Here is a 20,940-nt window from a genome sequence, read left to right on the forward strand (position 1 = left end):
CATCAACGGTCCTAAGTATCTACGTATTGCACCACTATTGCATCGGGGGTTTCTTTTCACCTAAGCCCCTGCATAGTTGTAGTCGCACGCCCTTGATCCTCGACGGAATCCAAGCCAGGGAACGAGTTTAAAATTCGCTCTAACGGGATGACATTCGCTTTTCCGACGCATGGTTTCCCCGAAATATTGACGTCAAACGTTCGACTGTCGAGGTCTTCCTGAATACCAGCGTGTTCCGGTACACTCCCGGCCTAGTGGTTTTATTGAACCATTGCACCTGTCAGCAACTTGATTTTTTATCCAATCCTAAGTATGGGTCGCGGAGGGTAGACACCAACCCCTACCAACCTCCACCCGGCTTCCTGCTTACATGCTTCTGTGCCTAGCGGGGATTATCATCCGTAAAGGGCGCTCGTAAACGCTACAGCGAAAGTTTGCCTCTGCATTGTGGCCGCCACACGATCTTCTACCTCGACAGCTGACCATGAATGGAGATCGCGCCGAGAGTGTAACGATACTCAGCAGTATGTAACATCCGCGTATTTCGCAGACAAGAATCACTTTTAACAAGCTTGCCACTCAGGGCGCTCGAGGCGCCTCGGCAACAAGCTGCAACAAGGCGACTAGTCTCGAAACCCCTTGATTGATGCATGTCAGTCGTGATTAGCAAGTTCGCACTGGCAAGGGGGGGAAGAAGGGAAAAGATGATGATTGAACGTCAACGTTCAGATCTGGGAGAATTACGAGAATACAAAGTAATGATACATTTGCGGTTCCCTGCGAAGAAGCACCACGAGTGGGGGCACTGGGTATAATAATATAAAGCACAAGTTCGCCGGCAGAGAAACCAGCACCGAAGGAAGCAACTGTCGACCAGCTGTAAGTAAAGGGCTATCGAAAAGCCCTGGGGCTAATTGGACCAATTTAAAAGCCAAATTTGCAATTAATACGTCAGACAGAAAGAGGGCATGCAGCCCTATGTTTCGGTAGAATAAATAGATTGGTTGCCGGAGCGTGTAGTTGGCGTGGAACGAGCATGGTTCGAAGGGACCCTGAACGACGTGACAAGGGATAAAATCAGAAAGGCAAGCCCCTCATAGGTAAAGGGCAAAATCATCGCAAAAGTTGCGACAGGAAACAGTGAACCACCATGGAAAAGCGGGCGTGCGCCGCTGGCATGAGCGGAGGTGGAAATAGGGCCGCTGGAACCGGTAGAAGGTGACCCCGAAACCACAGACGATGGGCTATGGGCCGCCACGACTGGCGCATAACACCCATCCGTGACGTTCTCTTGACCTCTAATAACCTGACAATACGGATGGTTCCCAAAGGCGTTGTCAGCCAAAGCATTCACACACAAGGTTTGGGGGTTTTCGTCCCCAGACCTCCCGGACACACAGAGTCGGATGACGCCTGGATTAGAGGGGATGGAGTAATCACCTCCACCGAGTAGGGCATTGTCAATGCCACTGTAGTAGGCGACGGATAGACCTTGTGCTAAGTGGGCTTCCAGTACGGAGGCGAAATCCGCACTACTCCCAGTGCAAGTAGTCGCGGTCGTCAACCCAGAGGTGGGTACGTAGCACCAGCTACCACGGGTGTTTTGTTGAATACACTCGGTTTTTTCGCCGGTCCAGCACGTTGTTTGCGTGAAACGAGCATGAAGGGGTGCAACGTAGCATGATGCAAGAAGTTTCAAGGTGAGAATACTGCGCAGAACGCGTCTCATAAACATGGCTGATATCTTTTCCGAGTTTGAATCAACGCTAGAAAACTACGAATCAAAGAAACACGTACAACGCAAAGTCGACAACGACGAACACAACCCCTCTGCTAACGATTCCCGAGATGGTTCGAGTGGAAATTGTTCTTCTCGAGGGGCTCGACCCCCAATCGCCAGAAAGGCACCAATAGAAAACCCACGTCCATCTAAAGTTGAACCTTTATAGAGTGTCTTGCGGATTTCACGAACGTCGCAAGGCACAGGGAACTTGCCAGGAATCAAATTTGACAGAGGCTACAAAGCTTCTCAAGCGCCAATCTCGTTTGAGTACGCATCGATGTGTCCAGCGTCAAGGGAAGAAGTAAGGCAGAAGGATGGAAGAGTCTCCACGATAGAGAGGTTCTATTTATACACATGGAGACAATTCCTACTGCCCAACAAACAAACGAGGGACGGTAAAACAAATAAAAATCTCCAACGATTAGAGTCAAAAGCGCCTAGCGACAAAGCATGACTGGCGTGTGTCGTAGCTGGTGTATAAATTACACCACTCGAACTGGCACCTTCAACAGCCGTCGCCAATGTCATTGAGGGTGCCGGACTCTTCACTGCCCTATTGGGATTGTAACACCCATCTATAACATTCTGCTGCCCCCTCGCAACCTCACAAAAATCATTGCTCTCATACGCGTTATCCACCAACACATTCACACACACTGTCTTCAGCTGCCCATTCCCCGCCTGACCTGACACACACATGCGCATGATCCCCGGGTTAGCGGGCACAGAAAAGTTGGCTCCTCCAAGGAAGGCGTTGTCGACCCCGTTGTAGAATGCGATGGAGAGTCCTTGAGAGAGGTGGGCTTCCATTACGGAAGCCATGTCTGCGTTCGCGGGGTTTGTGCCTGTGCATGACGTGGTTCGAAGTGGTGCAGAATTGGGTATGTAGCACCATGTACCAAAGGAGTTCTGTTGAATGCATTGGTCTGCCCAGCATGTCGTCTGAGTGAAACGAGCGTGAGTTGACGGAATCCAAGAAGATGCGACGAGAAGTGACATGAGGAGACCAAACACCCTCAATCTGGAAGAGGGCAAAATCACTGGAAGACAAAGGAGTAACACACTATGAAGCATCGACTTCAACGACTGGGCACCGCTGGCGTATGCAGGGGTATAAGACGGGCCAGAATTGGACGACCCCGGAGATGAGGTCGACACCGAACCAGGGGAAGAAATGATGGAAGATGGGCTATGAACAACCACGTTTGAGGAATAACACCCATCCGTAACATTCTTCTGGCCTCTAATAACCTGACAATACGGACCTCCACCAAAAGTATTGTCGGCCAAAGCGTTCACGCAAATGGTTTGGTCACTCCCATCTCCAGCTTGACCGGACGCACAAAGACGAATGACACCTGGATTGGAAGGGATAGGATAGTCGGCCCCTCCCAGTAAAGAATTACCAATGCCATTGTAATAGGCGACGGATAGGCCTTGAGCAAGGTGGACTTCTAGCACGGTGACAAAGTCTATGTCGGTGTAGCTGGTAGTTCCAGTGCAAGACGTCGTTACTAGGCTACGAGAAGCGTCAGGAATGAGGCACCAAGCACCGGCCGCATTCTGCTGGATGCAGTAGGTATTCTGACCAGACCAGCATGTCGTTTTGGTGAAACGAGCGTGAACGGGTGCCACATGACAAAAGGCGAGCAGGGGGAGGAGGGGATTGCGCAAGTTGCGTCCCATCGTTGAGTACAATGATTCTCCCTGTGTTGACTTGAAATCAACCGACCTAAGACGACTATGGAACCTGAGGAACTTACGCGTAGATAGCGTGTCGGTGGGACTGAGCGTGTCACGGCCCACGAGTCGACACACTGGGACGAGAAGGCTCGATTCAAGTGCGGCCTATCGGGCAGTTTTCATCCTTCACAGCCATCTGTCAATGTCATTGACTAGTTTTGGTTCACATTGAGCCTCTTCCAGTGCATAGCGGGCCTGGGCGGCTAAAATATCGACTGTACCTTAACTGTTTCCAGTAGAGTCATCACGACACCATGAGACTGAGAAAAGTCGTGAGGTACAGCTAACGAGGTATCGAAGGACCCCCGAAAATCCTGCTAAAGGGTAGATACTAAATTTGCCGATTTCCAGATTCTTGTCCGTACCAATTTTGGCGAAGTATGTCCGGATTTTATCTAGCCTAGACAAATTTTCAAAAATTTGTCCAAACTTCGTATCTAGCCTACTCAGGGCCAAATTTTGTGTGCAGTGCGAGATTCGAACCCCAGACCACACGACGAGCCTAGTGAAGTACATACATTTTTTCCGTTAGACTAAGCGACCATACTTGTCCGGTTAGTATCCAGCCTGTCAATCTCCTCGCAAACCTGTCCGGATTTCGTATCTAGCATTTTGCTGATTTTTTCGAAAACCTGTCCGGTTTGTATCTAACCTAGCACCTCATTTTGAAAATTTCTGTCCGGATCGGTATCTACCATTTAGCAGGATTTTCGGGGGTCCTGGTATCGATAGACCAAATTTCAAAACGCTCCGCTTAGTGATTTTGTTTACTTGTGGAGCCTCAGGGTATGTGCAAATAACCTTACTGGGAATCTATGACTATATATGCAACAAGTGAGAAGGGGCGGGAAGGCAATGCCCACCAAATGGCTGGCCGTAGTTGTTTGGTCAGCTCCAAAAGTAAATAAAATCACTAAGCGGAGTGTTTTGGAATATGGTCTATCAATACCTCGTTAGCTGTAATGCAGAACTCCGCGTCGCGCATAGATTGGATATAGGAGGACAACGATGAGCTAGTGGTGCCAGTGATTGTTGAAGAAATATGGAAAGCAAGACTGATCTGCTCGGAATTCTCGGTTGCCGATTGATGGCCGCATATTTGCTAAGTAATATAATTGATTTGTGGTATTTGCACCACAATTACATAATATACAGCTATGTTGTTCAAGTGCCTTTCTTCATGGTCTACTCGATGCCTTCATCATGTAACAGGCAAATTACATCATGGCCTTGCTTGCTCGTCTGATATTCCACTTCAATTCATCCCATGGCTTGACAGTTATATGAGTGTCCTTGTGATTTTTCCTGACAAGTTAATTTAAGGGTACAACTTGCATTTCTATGCGGCACTGTTTTCTTCAGCCAGCATTGAATCTAGTCACATGAATTATATATAAATAATCTTTCTTCTGTGGCGGATGATGAGTCCATCACCCATTTTGCCATTCACTGGAAAAGACTAAAGAAATTTACTATCTTGTTGTGGTCTATTCTGCCTGTAAAAAATATGCATTATTTTCTTGAAGGTCTCTTCAATGGAAGTATGATCCCCACCCCAGGAAATCCTGCAGGAGAGTGGGTTATTTATCAAAAGTGACTGAGGAACAAGACTCACCAGTTCAGCAATGTCTCTCATGTTTACATCCAGTCCAATGGTAATTGATTTCATCTTGAGGTTTAAAATTCCTTCTTTCACTTCTCAATCAGGTGGACCAATCAACATATAGAATGTGATCAAGTCTTCTGGGGCACATCACAGTGTCCTATCATCAAATAAATTATCACAAACAACACTGGGTGTTGGGGAGTTTCATGATAACTTGGAGGCAGTTGTTTGCTGCAACAACAATGCCCACAATTTCTTGCATAGGGGTGCTCATGGTAGCCATTTTTGATTCATTTTTTGTTCATTTTTGTAGACATAGAACATCAAAAATGAAGTGAAAAATGAAGTGAAAAATGGCTACTGTGAACCTGCCCTCCTTGAAATTTTCGAAAATGAGATAAAAAATGAGTGAAAAATGGAACAGCCCATTTTTCGGCACCCTGGCAGCCTTGAACTCTGCACCTTGTTGCAGACCCCACCTTATCTTATCATTTCTCCAATAGTATCTGTCAGCTGCAATTCTTCCCTGAGCCTCAACTAATTGGTTTTCAGTCTATTAAGAGTAATTTATTTTGATTTTTTTGCTCATTCTGCAGTGCAAACGGTGAATAGAATAAAGTGGTTGTCATATCGGGAAAAAAGAAAAAGAACAGACAACACTGAAACGCCCTTCAGCAACTTGAAACCTGAACACAAAAAATGGATGAAAAATGGATGAAAAACAGAAACACATCAAAAATGGACACGATGGCTGTTTTTGAAAAATGGCATTTTTGGGATCATTTTTGATGTGTTTCTTTGCCCGTTTTTGATTCTATTTTTCAGAAAAACGAGATGAGAAATGAGATGAAAAATGATTCAAAAACAGTAACTGTGAACGGCACTAATGCCATCCACCCAGTTTGTTTGATAAACTAGTTACCACAACATCATGTGCAAGATGGCATTGCTAATAGAAAGTATGTGAAGTTGTGAGTGTGTCTATTCAAAATTATGTGGGGAGAAGCCTCACATCCTTTTCTGAATATTTCCTGAATACCTCTTTCTGAGTCAGCCACAAATTGATTCAAAAGGTGCAAGATCACAATGAGTCTGCATGAAAATTTGCACAAAATCATACTCATCTTGGGACTTTGGCAGTGACAAAATTACTCTGCTTTCACAAGCACAACCATCCCTGCATGGTCTGAGATGCCACCAGATGCCATTCCATGATTGGAGGCTAGTCTACTGTCATCTGAGAGCTGTGTGAGGCTATAGGGTGGGCTTTGTTGCACCTGGAAGCATTGTAGTGTATTGGATGCAGCAAAACTACTTTAGCACTGACATAGCCATGCACTCAAGATGCTAATGCTTGGAGGTTGGTTGGAGGATCATTGTGTGATGTTTCTTCAAGGAAGTATGTGCAAATGTGCCTCAGTGTTGGTGTATTTTGTCAATTTGAGCCTGAAACATCTTGGGAACATCAAGTAAGTTGATTTAAATCTGTAATTACATTGCAGAATTACTGATATTCTTTAAATTAATAAGATACCCAGTAATGATATGTGTTCCGACAGTGCCAATACTTGATGGATGTTAGACGGCAAGACTTGGGCGATGGCTCCGTGAAATTCTTCATTGCAGATTGCATAATTATGGTACAAATACCACGAATCAATTATATTACTTAGCAAATATGCGGCCATCAATCGGCAACCGAGAATTCCGAGCAGATCAGTCTTGCTTTCCATAAAGAAGATCTAGACTAAGAAAAGACTGCAAACGAACCCAAACTCAAGCCCAACTCAAGCCTTAACACAAGAGGCGTCAGATCCACCGATCGCGTACACAGCTCCCACGGTGGGTAGGTGGGGAGTACCCCCAAATTGGGAAGGGCATGTAAGCAGGTGATCAGCTGTGATCAGTCGTCGGAACTCGACATGAGATGTTTCGGCATGGTCGGCAGCTCAGTTTGTTTACCGCGAAAAACCTTCATTCTTCTCATCTACGTCACCTGTGTTATCTACAAATGCGTCCACGCCGACATATCTCTCTCAACATGGCAAGCTAATAATGCACATACTGGTGCATATAAATCGTCAAAAGTGTAAATTGGGGTTTGCTGGTGTGCGCATACCTTATGATATCTGTACCATCCCGCTACTTCGGTGTCTTCCGATCCCACCTGCACCCATTTATGGCTCAATTACACAATGTCAACAACTATTTGCTTTCAACAAGTTCTCTGTCGTATATAATGCAACCTGTCCTGTTTCGCGAAGTTGTACATTGCACAACATTTTCGCGCAGAACTTTGAATAAAGTTCATATATGCTAATAGACACTACTGTATTCTACAAATTTTCAGGCTTACATGATAAATAACCGTTCGACATAGGTGATCCACCGCGTAATGTAAGGCGTTGGCAAGTACAGCGGAGTTGATTCAGATTTGATGGGCGAAGCGTTTGCCATTGCCATGCCGCTTTCTGGAAATCACCGATCATGCTTTGTCATGGTTGAAGTTGGTGTCCAAGATCGGTGGATCTGACGCCTCTTGCCTTAACATCCTTTCAAAACTATACAAAATGTTCCTGAGCCGTGCCATTTGCCATTCCTCAACGAATCCCCATCCAACTTTCAAGACCATCTCTTTCTCTCTGCATCAAGCCCACTCAACCACATCACTCAGCTGGGTCATCCGACACAGCTAAATTGCACTAGCGTACTGGTCGGGCCTGAACGCCCCCACGGCCGGATGCAACACACCACGGTTATGGAACAGTACCAGGTTGTTCGCATAGGTCCACCCAACGCCTTAGGAAGGTGGGGGAAGAGGGAGACACGTACGTCAGGCAAGATTGCAGGCCTCTGCATCTCGTACGACGTCTACTCAAAGGTCGGCGATGTGCGCTACATCTGGGTACAAAGCCCCTCCACGCTTGGCGCCTTGAGGAAGAGGATTGACAAGGAGCCCTTGCACGCCACATGTACAATGCAAAGTCGACAACGACGAACACAGCTCCTCTTCTGATGATTCGTAAACAGGTTTAAGTGGAAGTTGTTCTTGAGAGGCTCGACACATCCAACTGCCAGAAAGGCAGCAATAGGAAGCCCATGCACATCAATTGGTATCGAAAGTCGCAAGGCGCAGGGAACTTGCAAGGTAAAGCTTCAAGCGCCAATCTTGTTTGAATACTTACATACGTCGATGTGTTCAGTGTCAAGGTAGGAAGTAAGGCAGGTCTCCTCATTGATATTAGATTAAAATCGTAAAAGGTTTTATTTATAAACATCGCAAAGACTTCCTACTGATCTCCAAAGATTAGAGGCACCTAGAGACAAAGCATGACTGGCGTGCGTCCGAACAGCTAGTCGCTCGAACCTTCCACAACCGTCGTCAGTGTCATCGATGGGGACGGACTCTTCACCGCCCTAATCGCATTATAACACACATCCGTAACATTCTACTCCCTATCATTGCTCTCATACGCCTCATCCACCAACACGTTCACACACACCGCCTCAGCTGCCTGTTCCTCGCCTGCGGATGATCCCCGGATCCGTGGGACCAGAGAAGTTAGCTTCTCCAAGGAAGCCGTTGTCAACCCCGTTGTAAAATGCGATGGAGATATGAACTTCCATTACAGAAGCCATGTCTGAGTTCACGGGGTTTGTGCTGGTCCATGAGGTGGTTCAGATTGGTGCAGAATTGGTTATATAGAACCATGTACCAACGGAGCTTTGTTGAATGCATTGGTCATTCCAGCATGTCGCCTGAGTGAAACGAGCGTGATTTGAAGGGAGCAAAGAAGAGGCGACGACGAGTGACATGAGAAGACCAAACACCCTCAATCTGGAAGAGGCCAAGATCACTGGAAGACAAAGCAGCAATACACAATGAAGCATTGAGTTCAGCGACAGGGCACCGTTGGCTTGCGCAGGGGTATATGATGGGCAGGAATTGGTGGATCCGGGGGATGAGGTGGATTCTGAGGTCGACACCGAGCCAGGGGAAGAAATGATGGAAGACGGACTATGAACAACCACGTTTGCGAATAACACCCATCGGTAACATTCTTCTGGCCTCTAACAACATCGCAATACGGAATTGCGCCAAAAGTATTATCGGACAAAGCGTTCATGCACACGGTTAAGTAATTCCCATCTCCAGCCTGACCAGACGCACAGAGACGAATGACACCTGGATTGGAAGGGATAGGATAGTCAGCCCCACCGAGTAAAGAATTACCAATGCCGTTGTAGTAAGCGACGGATAGACCTTGAGCGAGGTGGACCTCTAGCACGGTGGCAAAGTCTGCGTCGGGGTAACTATCAGTTCCGGTGCAAGACGTCGCCGTTATTCCACCAGCAACGTTAGGTATAAAGCACCAAGCACCAGCTGCATTCTGCTGGATGCAAGCCGTGTTCATACCAGTCCAACATGTCGTTTTTGTGAAACGAGCGTTAATGGGTGCCATATAATGAAAAGCGAGCAAGGGAAGGAGGAAATTGTGTAATTTGCGTCCCATTGTTGAGTACAGTGATCCTCCCTGTATTAACTGAGAATCAACAAACTTCAGACGACCACATAACCGGTAACGAGATGCAGACATAGCGCCGTTCAATAGAGTTTCCAAAGAGTTGTAGGGTTTGATAAAAAGCAAAGGTTGTTTCCGTCACCAGGGTCTAGGTGAGGTAGAGTAATCCAGTTGACAGGCGAGAGGGTGATGACTAAAGTTGGGTTTTTAGTTGGGGTTTTGTAGTCGAGTTTGTCGGGTGAAAAGATATGGACACAGCGGAAACGTGATGTCTGTGACTTGGAAGTTACAGATGTTCGGTTTCATTACACTGGGGTAGCGAAAAATAGACCGTTTAACGACTGAACTCACTGTAGAACTTCGTAGATAACAACAGGCCTTTTATACTAGACAGAGGGGTCACGGGTGTTTATGTCCGAAGGAAATGGAAAAGGCCAGGCCAGAAAGGTGGAATGTAAAGAGTGTCTCTGGCTGAAGGAGAACGGGGGACGAGCTAAGGGGCATATGGATAAACGATGGAGAATGCGTAAGCGTTGGAGGACCTGTAAGCCCATAAAGAGTCCGTTGGAGAAGGCCAGATAAACGAGTATGATGTTAGTGACGTCCGTCACAGTTCTCCGCCTGACCCGACACACATACGCATGATCCCTGGATTCGGGGGTAAAGAAAAGTTGGCTCCTTCAATGAAGCTGCTGTCGTTTGCGGAATTCGGAGTGGTGCAATATTGGGTACGTAGCGCCATGTACCAACGGAGTTTTGTTGAATGTATTGGTCTCCCCAGCGTGTCGTCTGAGTGAAACGAGCATGAGTTGAAGGGAGCCAAGAAGACGCGACGACGAATGACGTGAGCAGACCAAACACCCTCAGCCTGGAAGAGGCCAAAATCACTGGAAGACAAAGCAGCAACACACTATGAAGCATCGAGTTCAGCGACTGGGCACTGTTGGCTTGTGCAGGGGTATGTGATGAGCCGGAATTGGGGGACCCCGAGGATGAGGTCGACACCGAACCAGGGGAAGAAATGATGGAAGATGGACTGTGAACAACCACGTTTGACGAATAACACCCATCCGTAACATTCCTCTGGCCGCTCATAACATTACAATACGGACCTCCACCAAAAGTATTATCAGCCAAAGCGTTCGCGCACAGGGTTTGGTGACTCCCATCTCCAGCTTGACCGGACGCACAGAGACGAATAACACCTGGAGTGGAAGGGATAGAATAATTAGCCCCACCGAGTAAAGAGTTATCAATGCCGTTGTAGTAGGCGACGGATAGACCCTGAGCGAGGTGAGCCTCTAGCACGGTGGCAAAGTCTGCACCGCTGAAAGTCCTAGTTCCTGTGCAAGACGTCCCTACTTGTCCATCAGAAACGTTAGGAATATAGCACCAAGCACCAGCTGCATTCTGTTGGATGCAAGCGGTGTTCCCACCAGCCCAGCATGTTGTTTTTGTGAAAAGGGCGTGAACGGGTGCCATATAATAAGAGGCGAGCAGGGGGAGGAGGAGATGGCGTAGATTGCGTAAATTGCGTCCCATTGTTGAGTACCTTGATTCTCCCTGTGTTGACTGAGCATCAACCAACTTCAGACGACCATCGTAGAACCTGGCGAACTTACGCGTAGGTAGCGTATCGGTGGGACAGCGCGTGTCACTGCCCACAAGTCGACCAACTTGGATGACGAGGTCGGAGGCTCGATTCGAGTACGGCCTGTGAGGCTACATATTTTCATCCTTCACGACGAGCTGTCACATTGGGCCTCTTCCAGTGCTTAGCGGGCCTGGGCGGCTAAAATATCGACTGCACGTTGACTGCTTGCAATAGAGCCATCACCATATGATGAGAGTGGGAAAAGTCGTGAGGTAACACAGGGCTCCGCGTCGCGCATACATTGGATGTAGGAAGACGACGATGAGCGAGTGGTGAATGTTCAAGAGGAGGCCGTGAGACGATGAGCTAGTAGTGAGTGTCCAGGAGGAAACCGTGACCAATGCAAGCTGAACGTTGAACTCTTAGCTTATAAAATACAAGGAAACTTTGACTAGAACTGTCTGTGCACTACATAACGGCTTTAGAAAGAGGCCCATAGATTAACTCATCACCTGGGTCTCTGACCACTCTCACCAATCCTGCTGCCTTCGCTTCAAAGTAATCCTTGACGGCATCATCATAAACCTTGAACCCAGTAAATGTGGCCTTAGAAACACCATCAACCAATGTTTTAGCATAAGACCTAGGCCTCTATGAGTGGAAACAGATAAGAGGTCATAAAATAGACCGATAAACACACCACTTGTCAAAAACACCACAGCGCTTTCCAATAGTGACAGAGTAAAACTTTCTTCCGCGTCGAGGGGTGGTCACGGGTGAAATAGACAGATGGAGAGGAGCTGGAGGGGTGTGAGCCTGAGGGGGCAGCACCGAAACAGGGTCATTGGTTGAGAGCGCTTCAAGAGCACTGGCCAGTAAGTCCACATTGTGGTCATCAACAGAACTGGGACGCTCGTCCATAATGCTGGGAATTGCTGGTGCTGGATAGTCTTATAAGAACTTGAAGTCCGATTTCGTAACTTGGACAATGGAGGTGCTTTCAAGTGAGGCTGTGCGTGTAACCCAGGTGCAACCTGCGCAGAAGCCGGCTGATGGAAGACTGTGAGTTCAAGCCGCCAGCAAAAAGATCGTAGAAATTCGCTTTCAATCGACTTGAGTAAAGCAGAAAGCATTCCTCGAAATGTCAAGTAATTTCAAACGAGTGGAAATAATAACTACTTCCTAGAACCTGAGGAACCCACGCATAGGTAGCGCGTCGGTGCAACGTCACGGCCAACGAGTCGACCCACTTGGATGAGGAGGAGGCTCAGTTCAAGTGCGGCCTGTCAGGCTATCTTCATCCTTCACAACGATCTGTTAATGGCATTGACCTGCTAGTTTTGTTCACAGTGCTTAGCGGGCCTGGGCGGCTAAAATATCGACTCTACTTACGTTAACCGATTGCAGTAGAGCCATCACGATATCATGAGACTGAGAAAAGTCGTGACGTAACCCAGAGCTCCGCGTCGCGCATAGATTGGATGAAGGAAGACGACAATGAGCTAGCGGTGAGTGCTCAAGAGGAGACCGTCAGACGATGGGCTAGTACTGAGCACTGAGTGTTCAACCGGTGAGTACTGAGTACTGAGTGTTCAAGAGGAGACCGTGACCTGCCAACTGTGACTTTTTTCCACGTTCACCCGGTATACGAGCTAAATCCACCCAACGCGTTAGCAAGGTGAAGAGGAATAAGGGAAAAGGGATACACGTACGTTACGCGAGATTGCAGGCCTCTGCATCTTGTCAATGTACAGAGGACCCCCGAAAATCCTCCTAAATGGTAGATACCGATCCGGACAGAAATTTTCAAAATGAGGTGCTAGGATAGATACAAACCGGACAGGTTTTCGAAAAAATCAACAAAATGCTAGATACAGAATCTGGACAGGCTTGCGAGAAGAATCACTAAGTAACCGGACAAGTATGGTCGCGTAGCTCGGAAAAAAAGTATGTACTTTACGAAGTCTGACCTGTGGTCTGTGGTTCGAACCTTGCGCCGCACAAAAAAATTTGGCCCTGACTTGGGCTAGATACGCAGTTCGGACAACTTTTCGAAATTTTGGTCTAGGCTAGATAAAATCCGGACAGACTTTGCCAAAATTGGTACGGACAAGGATCTGGAAATCGGCAATTTTAGTATCTAGCATTTAGCAGGATTTTCGGGGGTCCTATGTACAGCGTCTCCCGAATAAGGTCGGTGATGTGCGCAAGCCCCTTCATGCTTGGCGCCTTGAGGAAGAGGATCGACAAGGAGCTCTTGCACGCCACATGTACAATGCAAAGTCAACAACGACGAACACAACCCCTACTGATGATTTGCGAGATGGTTTGAGTGGAAGCTCGACACCGCCAGAAGGGCACCAGTGGGAAACCCATGTACATCAATTGAACCTTTATAGAGCGTCTTGCGGATTTCGAGCAGGGTGATACGAACGTCGCAAGGCGCACGGAATTTACAAGAAAACAAAGGGCTTCAAGCGCCAACCTTGTTTGAGTACGCATCGATGTCTCCAGCGTTAAGGGAAGAAGCAAGGCAGAGAGGTAGAGGTATACTCCGGAGCGGTCCCAATGAGAAGTGTCTCATCTGGTCGAGAGGTCACAGGAGATGATCTTTTTTCCTTCAAGTTCAACCTGCCCATATACTTAGACCGATTGAACGAACAAATCAATAGGTAGATCAGGTGGCCTTTTTGTGCGAAAGGGATCGTAAAAGGCCAAGGCCAGGAAAGAGTGATGTAGAGACTGTGATTGGACGAAGGAATGGGAGAGGGATGCCATGGGATATCTACGCGTAAGCGAGAAGAAGTAAAAGACTAGGGTCCGTTAGATACTCAATCTAGAGGTGGCCAAAATCACTGGAAGACAGAGCAGTAATACGCTATAAAACATTGAGTTCAGCGAATGGGCACCGTTGGCTTGTGCCGAGGTAAGTGATGATCCAGAATTGGTGGACCCCGGGGATGAGGTCGACACCGAACCAGGGGAAGATGTGATGGAAGATGGACTATGAACAACCACGTTTGGCGAATAACACCCATCCGTAACGTTCTTCTGGCCCCTAATAACCTGACAATACGGACTTCCACCAAAGGTATTATCAGCCAAAGCGTTCACGCATATGGTTTGGTAATTCCCATCTCCAGCTTGACCGGACGCACACAAACGAATGATACCTGGATTGGAAGGGACAGAATAATCAGCCCCACCGAGTAAAGAATTACCAACGCCGTTATAGTAGGCGACGGATAGGCCTTGAGCGAGGTGGACCTCTAGCACGGTGGCAAAGTCTGCGTCGGTGTAACTAGTAGCTCCCGTGCAAGCCGTCGTTACTAGTTCAGGATGAACGTTAGGTACATAGCACCAAGCACCAGCTGCGTTCTTCTGGATGCAAGCGGTATTCTGACCAGTCCAGCATGTCGTTTTTGTGAAACGAGCGTGTGTCGGTGCCATATAATAATAAGAGGCGAGCAGGGGGAGGAGGAGATTGCGTCCCAGCGTTGAGTACAATGGTGATCCCTCTGTGTTGACTGAGAATCAACCAACTGCAGACGACCACAGAAATTGAGGAACTTACGCGTAGGTAGCGTGTCGGTGGGACAGAGCGTGACACGGCCCACGACCTACTTGGATGACGAGGAGGCTCCTTCACAACGATCTGTCAATGACATTGACCTGCTAGTTTCACATTGAGCCGCTTCCAGTGCTTAGCGGGCCTGGGCGGCTAAAATATCGACTGTTTGTCAACTGCTTGCAATCGAGCCATCGCGACATGATGAGACTGAGAAAAGTCGTGAGGTCACACAGAGCTACATTGCGCGTCGCGCATAGATTGGATGTAGGAGGAAGACGATGAGCTAGCGGTGACCGGTGAGTACTGAGTGTTCAAACGTTCAAGAGGATTCAGAGACCGTGACCAAAATGCAAACTTGGTTCACACTGTGACTTTTTTCCTGGATAAATCTAATCAGAAACCCCCTTTCCGCCAGAAACCCAGGGGTCTCTCGTCGTCGGTTTGAAACCCCCCCTCCATCCTCTGTCAAATGTTGTTTGGCTATGTTTTTAGAAACCTACGTCGGAGATTGTTTGAGTACTTGCCGAGCACCTGCCGTCTGCACAACAGTAACAACATTGCCTCATATCACCCCTCAACGTTCAACGCTTCAAGTCAATCCTTCCGTTGTGTACGCAATGACCATGTAACCTCAATTATAATACCCACCGCTGGGGTCCTCTCCACTGACAGCCTCGTGTGGCCTCGTAGAGGACGCAGGCCATCGCTCGACACTTGCCATGCACATCAGAGTCATGGTGCAGCCTGAACACAGAAGGCCGTGCCTCTTGCCTGTGTAGTCAGTGCATTCCAACTAAGACCACAGAGGGTGACAGCCGCCCTACGTGGAGGACGAAATGCGGGTATGTTGCCAGGAAGGCCACACACACTCAGCGGCCAGCCTGCCCACTAGTCCCTCGCTCTTGGCATTTCAGAGTACAGCACATACCTATTATAATTATCATAGGCAAATAATACACGCTCTCAGCTTGAGCACCAGTCGGGTGATGTGCTGCTACATACAAATTCACTCCCGTTTCGGCAGTGAGTGAGCCGCGCGTCGGACATCAAATATCTTGATTGTTGGCTATTGACAACACCCCAGGTTTCTGCCCAACCAATTCAGAAACCACAGGGTTTCACGTGGAAAGGAGGGTTTCTGGATAGATTTATCCTTTTTTCCAAGTTCACCTTGAGTTCGCTTATGATTATTCAAACTCAAGTACTGAAGTACTCAAGCTTGATATCCTTTCAAACCAGTGCAAAACGATACAGTAAAATTACACAATCTTCAGCCGTTCCATTATTACTTTGATTCCTCGTCCAACTTTCAATACCATCTCTTTCTCCCTGCAAGGCTCAAGCCCACTTAACCACATCCTCCTCCGAAGGCCCAGCCGGATCATCCGACGCAGCCAAATTGCACTGGTGGAACGCGCGTATCTGGTCGGGCGTGAACGCCCCCACGACCGTATGCAGCACACCACGATTATGGAACAGGACCAGGTCGTTCTCGCGCCAGTCGTGTGGGTATACGAGCTAGAGCGTTATTAGCAAGGCGGTGAAGAGGAAAAAGTTGAAGAGGAGAGGGATACACGAACCTCAGGCGAGATCGCAGGCCTCTGCATCTTGTACAACGTCTCCCGAACTACTTTCAGGTCGGTGATGTGTGCTCCGTCTGGGTATAAAGCCCCTTCACGTTTGGCGCCTTGAGGAAGAGGATCGACTAGGAGCTCTTGTGCGCCGCATGGGTGGACTTGAAAATGTAACGCCCCCGTTCCAGGGTTTTTCCAAACCTACATAGGTTCGTTCCAGCATAAACAAGGGAGGTGATTGGTAGGAAGGAGGGACTTACCACGGGGAACACCTTGACCTTCTCCTCCTCCCAATCAGGTAGTTCATCCAACTCCAACTCCAACCCCTCCGACTCGATCCCCAAGCCCGTAGACATCGCATGCGCAGGGGCCATCCACACATACGGATGAGGCGCATACTTCACCTTTGCTCTAACCGCCAAACTCTTCAATTCCACCGGCAAAATATCAAACATCGTCTTCCCTGACACAAACGCCGTCGTCCCAGGCGGAACAGGCAGCTCGTCCCCAGTCCCATCATCATATCTCACCACCTGCGGATCGCCTTTGGGCACCTTGATGCCATACAGCGTGGTCACTTTCGGCGGGGACAATTCGTACAACGCAGCGTCGATGTGCCAGCGGTAGAACCGCGTTATGCCGTTGGCTTCGTCCTGTGGGGAGACGCGGGTCTTGTGGAATGTCGTGTGACTTGGGTGTTTGAGTTTGGCTTCGGCGAGTCCTTCGTGGTTGTAGACGGTCCCGTTGCCGATGAGCTGGACTTGGGGGACGCGAGGGATGGTTTTGAGATCGGGGTGGAGAATGGATTTCTTAGTGCTACCTGTCTTGTTGTTCCCGTGCCCGTAGCTTTCGGATTGAGGATCGAATGCCTGGAATTCATGTTATGCTTGGAATTGTAGCATACATTGACGGAAGTTGTATTACCTTTGTCAATGCATACTGTTGCTCTGGAGTGAGGACTACGTCTCGGAATAAGAGAGCGTCGTGCTGTCGATAATGAATACTCTGGTCATGGAGATAAGGAATAGGGGGAATTACCTTGTACAAAGCGTCCTTGACTTGCTCAAATTCCTCTGGACTCAAAGTGCCTGGGTTAACGCCCTTGACTTCCCTACCAAAGTCTGCGAATTTAGATGGATCAGCGGAGGCGGGGAGAGGCAACGGTACAAGTTCAATTGCCATCGAAATGATGATAAGAGTTGGAGGCACAAGATCCGAGTGCTATTTATGCAGTCTGCCCCGGCAGTGCTTATCCTGACTTTATCTTAGTCTTGACATCAAACAACACTCGGCTTATCATCCACCTCTCAATAATCCTGGCAAGAGAAATTTCATGATTTTTGGTGCACGGGGAATGTGAGCAATAAACGTCGATGGCCATAATACATGCAAAAAATGACAACAACGAAAACGGGGGTAATCCACCTAGATAGTTGTTTCGTATGGAACGGGAACCATCGTCTGAGGCGCGTTCTTCTCGGTGGAGACGGTGCGGGCTTCTCGGGGAAGGGCAGGGATACGTCTCAGGTTCACTCGCTCTGCACCGCTGCATGAGCATCGATCTTCATGGCATTGCAAAAAGAACACTCACCGCCCTTCTCCTTCGCTGCAACGTGCGCATCGTGGTTGCTCTTTACCCTGTCCAAGAACTCCTGACGACACTTTGAGTGCCGGACGTGCTCAACACGGAGGTTAACACGCTTCTCGATGTAGCGGTTTCCAACGACCTTGTACACGATCACACCGACGGCGGATGGGGTCACGTTGTAGACGATGCCGGTGCGTCTGAGTTCAACCTTTAGATAAACGAAGAAGATCGTGGGATTGGAAGGCAAACGCACCCATGGTAGTACTTGTGGGGCATACCCTTTTGTTGTGCGGCGTTGGCCTTGATGTCAACGATGTCTCCTACGCGGTAGTTGATGAGGAATGTCGACAGTTTAACGGGGCCATGCTCTGCAACGACGATGATCAGAACGACAAATGTAGAGTCATATGTAACCCAAACGGACCCTTGAACCCCCGCTTGAACATATGGCGCGTACGCGCGCGGTAACCGAAGGAGTGAGGCATCTTGAGGTCTGCATCACCGTTAGTCACAACGCCATACACAACAAGCTGAGGCAGACATACAGTGTCGTTGGCGTTGTCGTTGACGATGTCGAGTATCTCAAATTTGGGTGAACCGGGTAACTCCGAGGTGGCTGGCTTGGTGCTTTACAGTTGTGGCTGTGTAAAGGAGTCTATTCTGTTTGTCCTCCTTTGTTCGGGTGACCGTGTTTTATTTGGCACTCATCGCTCTCACCGACATCCTCAAGATCTAAAAAATGCCCAGGTAATATTCTTGACATCGCGTTCGACGAGCAGTTAACAAACACACATGCAGGGCCCCGAGGAACCATTCCAAGACGTGAGCTTTCCAACTTGACTTCAAGATCCACTTTTATGTGGAGGGTGTAACACCGTGCTGATCAAAGCCGTGCCCCATTGCTATATAACTTTACAGTTATAAGGTCCCCCGTCGACCTTTCGAATCCGCTCGTCTCGATGCCGAGCTGAAGGTTCTTAACCGTCCCCATTCCCTTTTTTACCACCCCCTCAAATTCTATTCCATCTTAGCTCGCAGGTGAATACGGCCTCCGCAACAAACGCGAGATCTGGCGTATCGCCCTCATCCTCTCCAAAATCCGTCGTGCCGCCCGTGAGCTCCTCAAACTCGACGACAAGGACCCCAAACGTCTCTTCGAGGGTAACGCCCTCATCCGCCGTCTCGTGCGCATCGGTGTGCTGGACGAGTCCCGCATGCGTCTCGATTACGTGTTGGCCCTCAAGATTGAAGATTTCTTGGAGAGAAGGCTGCAGACTCAGGTTTTCAAGAGTGGTTTGGCTAAATCCATCCATCATGCTCGCGTGTTGATCAGGCAAAGACATATCCGGTGCGTTTGAACATACTATACCTCCTTGGGATTTTGAAACCTGATAATCACTTCGTTATAGCGTCGGCAAGCAAATAGTCAACGTCCCTTCATTCGTCGTCCGACTTGACTCGCAAAAACACATCGACTTTGCTCTTACTTCGCCTTATGGTGGAGGTCGCTCCGGTCGCGTTAAGCGTAAGCGTGCTGCTGCCGCTGCCAAGAAGGAGGAAGGTGGTGACGAGGAGGAGGAAGAGTAATTTAGTCGCCATCAACTACGCTATCTATGCTTTGTATCGTATGCCTCAGCCCCATGCCATTATGCATACGAACCGCATTTAGGAATGAGACTTTTCATGCCAGCAGAAGGTCAACATCTATATTTCGTGAATTCTGTGCTATCTACATGGTAAGCACAATAATTTTCAGCAGAAGCTCGAAGGCCCTTGCAGCCCTGTCTGACCAGTTTCACCCGAAGTGCAATTTGGTTCGTTCAGTGACGACACTTTCGATCTTACTTGGCGTCCAATATCGCCGATCTTCACTCTATAAAACACCGCGGTGCAACAGGCCCAGGTGAATCCTGGAGAAGAACGAAACAAGCAATAACCCGCACCTTTCTCAAAAATGAAGGTGAGAGACTTACAAAGTATGAGATGAGGAATGACTGCCTTGCAAGGGATTTTCCTAATGGTAAAGTTGAAAAAGCAAGTACAGATCCATATTGGCTCACCTCATCCTTTACCTGCGTCAAGACTTCAAAATTGTTTGGCGTGTGTTCGCCACCTGCTCCCGCATCTCGCTCGACGTGAAAGAAGATAGGACGGCTCGAACACGTCGGAGTACCGTTGTCGAGTCAAATACTGGTCCCTGTGCCAGCTCGAAGGCTCAGCTCGGTACCCTCGGTATCCGAATTGAAATTGAAACCAGGAGTGGTCTCTTTCTGTGAAGAGTTGGAAGACAGACTTGTCTAGCTCAGCTATGGCTGAGAGTTCTTCGGAGTTCCGCTGGAAAATAAGCACGTTCAGTGGCAGCCCAGGCAGCACCCTGAACGCAGCGATTACGATTGTGATAGTCAACGGCGGAATCGTGAGATGGTGGTTTTAAGCAGACCCAAAGACAACCGCTCTCTCTCCAGCTTCAACAGATGTCTTATCGAACTTGCTCGGAGGCAGGCTCTTCCTTGGGTCGAGCTTTGCCAATATCTGCGAGTGAACTTGTTCCCTGGGACATGCCGGACGAATTCAACGTATCAGGGAGTATCGAGAGGCCAATTGCCTAATTTTTTTTGTGCGGTTTATGTGCCTGACTATGAATGAGTGCTCCTCGTTGCTTGGAGTTACGGAGACATTTCCTTTGTAGTGAGATCCCGCTGAGCTGTCTATCATGCTCAGCAAGGGTTCTGGTAGTTTCAAATGTGACAACTTTTCTTACCTTGACGGCTGGAGGTTAGACAATCAAGGTTGACGGGAACGAGTGGAAGCATAGGGTTGGAAACTACGGGCACAAGGGAGATGAAGCGGTCCTGAAGTATTCAAAACTCGTCATTCAAGATTGTAGAATGCTAGCCAGAGATCCGCGACTCCATGGGAGGAATTGGGTCTTGCACATTCCCTCGTCCTACGATGGAT

At 48.4% G+C, this 20,940-nt stretch overlaps 11 protein-coding genes across 11 annotated transcripts; 2 read left to right on the top strand and 9 right to left on the bottom strand.

The window, feature by feature from the left end:
* Positions 1 to 976: 976 nt before the first annotated feature.
* Positions 977 to 3,490, bottom strand: LACBIDRAFT_291799 (uncharacterized protein; the record flags this gene model as incomplete). Its single annotated transcript, XM_001874123.1, has 5 exons — positions 2,848 to 3,490; positions 2,481 to 2,823; positions 2,171 to 2,336; positions 1,798 to 2,017; positions 977 to 1,737 (listed from the first exon to the last, which is right to left on the bottom strand). The coding sequence occupies exons 1-5, from the start codon at positions 3,467 to 3,469 to the stop codon at positions 977 to 979; spliced, it is 2,112 nt and encodes a 703-aa protein (XP_001874158.1). The 5' UTR covers positions 3,470 to 3,490.
* A 4,517-nt stretch (positions 3,491 to 8,007) lies between these two features.
* Positions 8,008 to 8,199, bottom strand: LACBIDRAFT_301462 (uncharacterized protein; the record flags this gene model as incomplete). Its single annotated transcript, XM_001874124.1, has 1 exon — positions 8,008 to 8,199. The coding sequence occupies one exon, from the start codon at positions 8,197 to 8,199 to the stop codon at positions 8,008 to 8,010; it is 192 nt and encodes a 63-aa protein (XP_001874159.1).
* Positions 8,200 to 8,810: 611 nt separating this feature from the next.
* On the bottom strand, positions 8,811 to 9,646 carry LACBIDRAFT_321052 (uncharacterized protein; the record flags this gene model as incomplete). The annotated part of the gene is made up of 2 exons (XM_001874125.1): positions 8,811 to 9,150; positions 9,180 to 9,646. 2 exons carry the CDS (start codon positions 9,644 to 9,646, stop codon positions 8,811 to 8,813), a joined length of 807 nt encoding a protein of 268 aa, XP_001874160.1.
* A 291-nt stretch (positions 9,647 to 9,937) lies between these two features.
* Positions 9,938 to 10,209, bottom strand: LACBIDRAFT_301463 (uncharacterized protein; the record flags this gene model as incomplete). Its single annotated transcript, XM_001874126.1, has 1 exon — positions 9,938 to 10,209. One exon carries the CDS (start codon positions 10,207 to 10,209, stop codon positions 10,042 to 10,044), a length of 168 nt encoding a protein of 55 aa, XP_001874161.1. The 3' UTR covers positions 9,938 to 10,041.
* Positions 10,210 to 10,249: 40 nt separating this feature from the next.
* LACBIDRAFT_301464 (uncharacterized protein) lies at positions 10,250 to 11,197 on the bottom strand (the record flags this gene model as incomplete). The annotated part of the gene is made up of 1 exon (XM_001874127.1): positions 10,250 to 11,197. One exon carries the CDS (start codon positions 11,195 to 11,197, stop codon positions 10,250 to 10,252), a length of 948 nt encoding a protein of 315 aa, XP_001874162.1.
* A 520-nt stretch (positions 11,198 to 11,717) lies between these two features.
* On the bottom strand, positions 11,718 to 12,170 carry LACBIDRAFT_301465 (uncharacterized protein; the record flags this gene model as incomplete). The annotated part of the gene is made up of 2 exons (XM_001874128.1): positions 11,718 to 11,892; positions 11,950 to 12,170. The coding sequence occupies 2 exons, from the start codon at positions 12,168 to 12,170 to the stop codon at positions 11,718 to 11,720; spliced, it is 396 nt and encodes a 131-aa protein (XP_001874163.1).
* Positions 12,171 to 13,363: 1,193 nt separating this feature from the next.
* Positions 13,364 to 13,581, top strand: LACBIDRAFT_301466 (uncharacterized protein; the record flags this gene model as incomplete). Its single annotated transcript, XM_001873502.1, has 1 exon — positions 13,364 to 13,581. Exon 1 carries the CDS (start codon positions 13,420 to 13,422, stop codon positions 13,579 to 13,581), a length of 162 nt encoding a protein of 53 aa, XP_001873537.1. The 5' UTR covers positions 13,364 to 13,419.
* A 184-nt stretch (positions 13,582 to 13,765) lies between these two features.
* Positions 13,766 to 14,699, bottom strand: LACBIDRAFT_301467 (uncharacterized protein; the record flags this gene model as incomplete). Its single annotated transcript, XM_001874129.1, has 2 exons — positions 13,766 to 14,034; positions 14,081 to 14,699. The coding sequence occupies 2 exons, from the start codon at positions 14,697 to 14,699 to the stop codon at positions 13,766 to 13,768; spliced, it is 888 nt and encodes a 295-aa protein (XP_001874164.1).
* A 1,304-nt stretch (positions 14,700 to 16,003) lies between these two features.
* Positions 16,004 to 17,600, bottom strand: LACBIDRAFT_181264 (uncharacterized protein). The gene is made up of 5 exons (XM_001874130.1): positions 17,433 to 17,600; positions 17,319 to 17,381; positions 16,655 to 17,263; positions 16,401 to 16,595; positions 16,004 to 16,338 (listed from the first exon to the last, which is right to left on the bottom strand). Exons 1-5 carry the CDS (start codon positions 17,574 to 17,576, stop codon positions 16,159 to 16,161), a joined length of 1,191 nt encoding a protein of 396 aa, XP_001874165.1. The 5' UTR covers positions 17,577 to 17,600; the 3' UTR covers positions 16,004 to 16,158.
* A 114-nt stretch (positions 17,601 to 17,714) lies between these two features.
* Positions 17,715 to 18,543, bottom strand: LACBIDRAFT_181769 (60S ribosomal protein L21). Its single transcript, XM_001874131.1, has 5 exons — positions 18,528 to 18,543; positions 18,407 to 18,475; positions 18,236 to 18,350; positions 17,986 to 18,179; positions 17,715 to 17,932 (listed from the first exon to the last, which is right to left on the bottom strand). Exons 2-5 carry the CDS (start codon positions 18,465 to 18,467, stop codon positions 17,820 to 17,822), a joined length of 483 nt encoding a protein of 160 aa, XP_001874166.1. The 5' UTR covers positions 18,468 to 18,475; positions 18,528 to 18,543; the 3' UTR covers positions 17,715 to 17,819.
* A 134-nt stretch (positions 18,544 to 18,677) lies between these two features.
* LACBIDRAFT_290699 (40S ribosomal protein S9) lies at positions 18,678 to 19,675 on the top strand. Its single transcript, XM_001873503.1, has 5 exons — positions 18,678 to 18,729; positions 18,781 to 18,804; positions 18,901 to 18,955; positions 19,014 to 19,330; positions 19,392 to 19,675. Exons 1-5 carry the CDS (start codon positions 18,722 to 18,724, stop codon positions 19,567 to 19,569), a joined length of 582 nt encoding a protein of 193 aa, XP_001873538.1. The 5' UTR covers positions 18,678 to 18,721; the 3' UTR covers positions 19,570 to 19,675.
* The last annotated feature ends 1,265 nt before the right edge of the window (positions 19,676 to 20,940 follow it).

This window comes from Laccaria bicolor, genomic scaffold (assembly GCF_000143565.1).
Source record: "Laccaria bicolor S238N-H82 LACBIscaffold_1 genomic scaffold, whole genome shotgun sequence".
In the NCBI taxonomy this organism is placed as follows: domain Eukaryota; kingdom Fungi; phylum Basidiomycota; class Agaricomycetes; order Agaricales; family Hydnangiaceae; genus Laccaria; species Laccaria bicolor.

Coding starts and splice junctions, on each gene's coding strand:
- LACBIDRAFT_181264 (XM_001874130.1), bottom strand. CDS start 17,576: ATGGCAATTGAACTTGTACCGTTGCCTCTCCCCGCCTCCGCTGATCCA. Junction 16,596..16,654: donor AGGTCAAGGTGTTCCCCGTG/GTAAGTCCCTCC, acceptor GAACCTATGTAG/GTTTGGAAAAACCCTGGAAC. Junction 16,339..16,400: donor GGCCTGCGATCTCGCCTGAG/GTTCGTGTATCC, acceptor ATAACGCTCTAG/CTCGTATACCCACACGACTG.
- LACBIDRAFT_181769 (XM_001874131.1), bottom strand. CDS start 18,467: ATGCCTCACTCCTTCGGTTACCGCGCGCGTACGCGCCATATGTTCAAG. Junction 18,180..18,235: donor CCCCACAAGTACTACCATGG/GTGCGTTTGCCT, acceptor GGTTGAACTCAG/ACGCACCGGCATCGTCTACA. Junction 17,933..17,985: donor TGCAGCGAAGGAGAAGGGCG/GTGAGTGTTCTT, acceptor GCAGCGGTGCAG/AGCGAGTGAACCTGAGACGT.
- LACBIDRAFT_290699 (XM_001873503.1), top strand. Junction 18,956..19,013: donor GTCTCGATGCCGAGCTGAAG/GTTCTTAACCGT, acceptor ATTCCATCTTAG/CTCGCAGGTGAATACGGCCT. Junction 19,331..19,391: donor ATCAGGCAAAGACATATCCG/GTGCGTTTGAAC, acceptor ACTTCGTTATAG/CGTCGGCAAGCAAATAGTCA.